The sequence below is a fragment of the Onychostruthus taczanowskii genome, unplaced genomic scaffold (assembly GCF_017590055.1).
Source record: "Onychostruthus taczanowskii isolate IOZ18803 unplaced genomic scaffold, ASM1759005v1 scaffold342, whole genome shotgun sequence".
Classification (NCBI taxonomy): Eukaryota; Metazoa; Chordata; class Aves; order Passeriformes; family Passeridae; genus Onychostruthus; species Onychostruthus taczanowskii.
Window position 1 is genome coordinate 33,703 of NW_024500817.1, and position 3,718 is coordinate 37,420.

Below are 3,718 nucleotides of genomic sequence, written 5' to 3' on the forward strand. Positions count from 1 at the left end.
AGAGCTGTAATTTGGATTATACATGAGTCAGATTGCATAAATGCATAAGAAATTCTAATTTAAATTGTATTGTTATTAGCTTATGCAAATGTGCCAGGCTATACTAATGCCTTATAATGTGGAACCTATAAGCACCTTGTAACTTCGGCGCAAGTTGTATAGGCATTAATAGAAACAAATATTGCAAAATTAGATATATTTAAGCAACACGTGATAATCGTTAAATTGTTGTTTGTTATTCCAAATTAGTTCATACTCTTGGCGTCACAGAATCATTCTGACTGGAAAATAACCCCGAGTAATAAATGTTGTCCCAAGGTTTTTTGTCCCGATCACCGACAAACGCGATTTTTACCGAAATTCCCCCAATTCGCGGCGCCCCTTGCCCCCATGGCGTCCCCCGTTCCCATGGCGACGGGGCGGCCCACTCCACTCCTCCCCTGCCTCCCTCCACACTTGGTACGTTCCATGCAAATGACCCCCACTGGCGCCACCAACCCAGCGTTCAAACCGGCGGCCAATAGGAAGCGAGAAGGCGGGGTTACAGTGAAGATTGACAGCAACCCGAGCCTATCGCGAGGCGTGGCGCCATAGAACGGCCGCTAGAAACCGCCGACCTATCAGAGGCGAGGAGGCGGGGTTAAGGCGAAGATTGACAGCGCCCTGAGCCAATCGCGAGGCGCAGCGCTCCGTCCCTCAGCGGCCGCCTCAGCCGCCGCTTTCCCGCCCTCCGGCCGCGGCCCCGGCCCGAGACCCCCGGGACCCCCTCAGCCCCCGGGACCCTCCCGGGACCCCCCGGCCCCACCATGGGCTTCCTGAAGCTCATCGAGATCGAGAACTTCAAGTCGTACAAGGGCCGCCAGATCATCGGGCCCTTCCGCCGCTTCACCGCCATCATCGGCCCCAATGGCTCCGGTGAGTCCCGGGGGGCTCTCGGGGGTGAGGGGGGGTCGGGGCCGCTCACCGTGAGGGGTGACCCCGAATTCTTTACACCTCCCCGCTCCCGCTCCCTCCTCCCGCCGTGCCCGGGGGTTCCCCGTTCCCCGGGGTCCCTCCTAAGCCTTGAAGTCCCCAGCAATTCTCCGCAGTTCTTCCTCACCCCCACCCCGTCACTCTCTGGGGTTCCCCCTCACGTCCCTCCTCTTCCCACGGAGTCCCCCCTATTCCATGGGGTCCCTCTTAAGCCTTGAAGTCCCCAATAATTTTCTACATCCCTTGCTCGCCCCTCGCCTGGCTCTCTGGGGTCCCCGCTCGCCTTCCTCCTTTTCCCATGGGGTTCCCCCCGTCATTTCATGGGGTCCCTCCTAAGCCTTGAAGTCCCCAATAATTTTCTACATCCCTTGCTCGCCCCTCGCCTGGCTCTCTGGGGTCCCCGCTCGCCTTCCTCCTTTTCCCATGGGGTTCCCCCCGTCATTTCATGGGGTCCCTCCTGAGCTTTGGGGTCCCCCCCATTCCCGCCTCACACCGTGGGGTCCCCCCTCACGCTCCCCCCAAGCCTTTGGCTCCCCTCTCACCTCCCTCTTCTTCCCCAGGGGTCCCCCCCACTCCATGGGGTCCTTCCTGAGCTTTGGGGTCCCCAATAATTCTCCACAGCCCCCCCTCGCCCCCCCTTCACTCTTTGGGGTCCCCCCTCCCCTCCCTCCTCTTCCCCCTGTTCCATGGGGTCCCTCCTGAGCTTTGGGGTCCCCCCATTCCCTGCAGCCTCCCCCTCACCCTCTGGGGTCCCCGCTCAATTCCCTGGGCTCCCTCCAAGCCCCCATTCCCTGAGATCCCCCCAGTAATTCCTGGGGCTCCCCCATCCCCTGCTTTCCCCCCAAGCCCCTCATCCCATTCCCAGGACTTCCTCCAAGCCCCCCATTCCCTGGGGTCCCCCTTCTTTCCTTGGGGTCCCCCTCAATTTCCAGCACTCCTTCCAAGCCCCCCATTCCTTGGGATCTCCCCTCAATTCCTTCAGTTCCCCCCATTCCCTGGGGTCCCCCCTCAATTCCCTGGGGTCCCTCTCAATTCCCAGGGCTCACTCCAACCCCCCCATTCCCTGGGGTCCCCCAATAATTCCCAGGGCTCTCTCCAAGCCTCCCTTTGATTCTCTGGGTTCCCCCATTCCCTGGGTTCCCCCATTTCCTGGGGTCCCCCCTCAATTCCCTGGGTTCCCCCATTCCCTGGGGTCCCTCCTGTTTCCTTGGGGTCCCCCCTCAATTCCCAACACTCCTTCCAAGCCCCCATTCCCTGGGGTCCCCCCTCAATTCCCAGGGCTCACTCCAACTCCCCCCATTCCCTGGGGTCCCCCAATAATTCCCAGGGCTCCTTCCAAGCCCCCCTTTGATTCTCTGGGTTCTCCCATTCCCTGGGGTCCCCCAATAATTCCCAGAGCTCTCCCCATTCCTTGGGGTCCCCCCTCAATTCCCTGGGTTCCCCCCATTCCCTGGGGTCCCCCTTCTTTCCCTGGGGTCCTCTCTCCAAGCCCCCCATTCCCTGGGGTCCCCCATTCCTTGGGGTCCCCCCTCAATTCCCAGAGCTCCCGTGTCCCCCCCCTCACCTCCCGCCAGGCAAATCCAACCTGATGGACGCCATCAGCTTCGTGCTGGGGGAGAAGACGAGCAACCTGCGGGTGAAGACGCTGCGGGACCTGATCCACGGCGCCCCCGTGGGGAAGCCCGCGGCCAGCCGCGCCTTCGTCAGCATGGTGTACTCCGAGGAGGGCGCCGAGGACCGCACCTTCGCCCGCGTCATCGTCGGTCAGCGCGGGACCCGCGGGGCTGCGGCTTTGGGGCTGGTTTGGGGGTGTTTGGGGGCGGTTCTGGGGGTCTGGGGATGGTTTAGGGGGATTTTGGGGGTCTCACACTTGTGGGGGGCACAGTTTAGTGTTTGTGAGGCACATTTTGGGGTGTTTAGGATTTGGGGGATCCCTCTGATCCCCCAAATCCCCCCAAACCCCGCAGCACAGGCAGCTCTGAGGAGGAGGAGTCTCAGTGTGGGTGCTAAGGGGGCACATTTTGGGGGTCACAGAGTTGTGGGGGGCACAGTTTAGTGTTTGTGGGGCATATTTTGGGGTGTTTAGGATTTGGGGGGCACATTTTGGGGGTGTTTAGGATTTGGGGGATCCCCCTGACCCCCCAAATCCCCCATGCCAGGCAGCTCTGAGGAGGGGGCCAAGGCCACACCTTTACCTGTGTCAGTGTGGGTGCAAAGGGGGCACATTTTGGGGGTCTCAGAGTTGTGGGGGGCACAGTTTAGTGTTTGTGAGGCACATTTTGGGGTGTTTAGGATTTGGGGGGCACACTTTGGGGGTGCTTAGGGTTTGGGGGATCCCCCTGACCCCCCAGATCCCCCATGCCAGGCAGCTCCTCCGAGTACAAGATCAACAACCGCGTGGTGCAGCTGAGCGAGTACAGCGAGGAGCTGGAGAAGTTGGGCATCCTCATCAAGGCTAGGAACTTCCTCGTCTTCCAGGTGGGGTGGGGTTTTTGGGGGTTTTTGGGTTTTTTTGGGGGTGATTTGGGGCTTCTGGGGAGGTTTGGAGGGGGTTTTGGGGGGCTTTGTGTAGGTTCAGGGGGAGCAGAGTGGGGAGGTTTTTGTGCTCCCAGGAACTGGGGGCTCCCAGGATGGTTTTTGGGGGAGAATGCCCTCATTCCCCCACCCCAAAGGGATCCCCCAGCCCCCTGTGGGGATTTGGGGACACCCCATGAGGATTTGGGGACACCCCATGAGGATTTGGGGA

The 3,718-nt window shown here is 60.4% G+C and overlaps 1 protein-coding gene across 1 annotated transcript in view; it reads left to right on the plus strand.

Annotated features, from left to right (window-relative positions):
• Positions 1–686: 686 nt before the first annotated feature.
• SMC1A (structural maintenance of chromosomes 1A) overlaps positions 687–3,718 on the plus strand; it is a gene marked incomplete at its 3' end in the record, with an annotated part of 32,840 nt that continues 29,808 nt past the window's right edge. The window contains exons 1-3 of the mRNA XM_041411138.1: positions 687–915; positions 2,547–2,735; positions 3,338–3,450. Coding sequence (XP_041267072.1) covers positions 807–915; positions 2,547–2,735; positions 3,338–3,450 — 411 coding nt within the window. The remainder of the gene's footprint in view (positions 916–2,546; positions 2,736–3,337; positions 3,451–3,718) is intronic.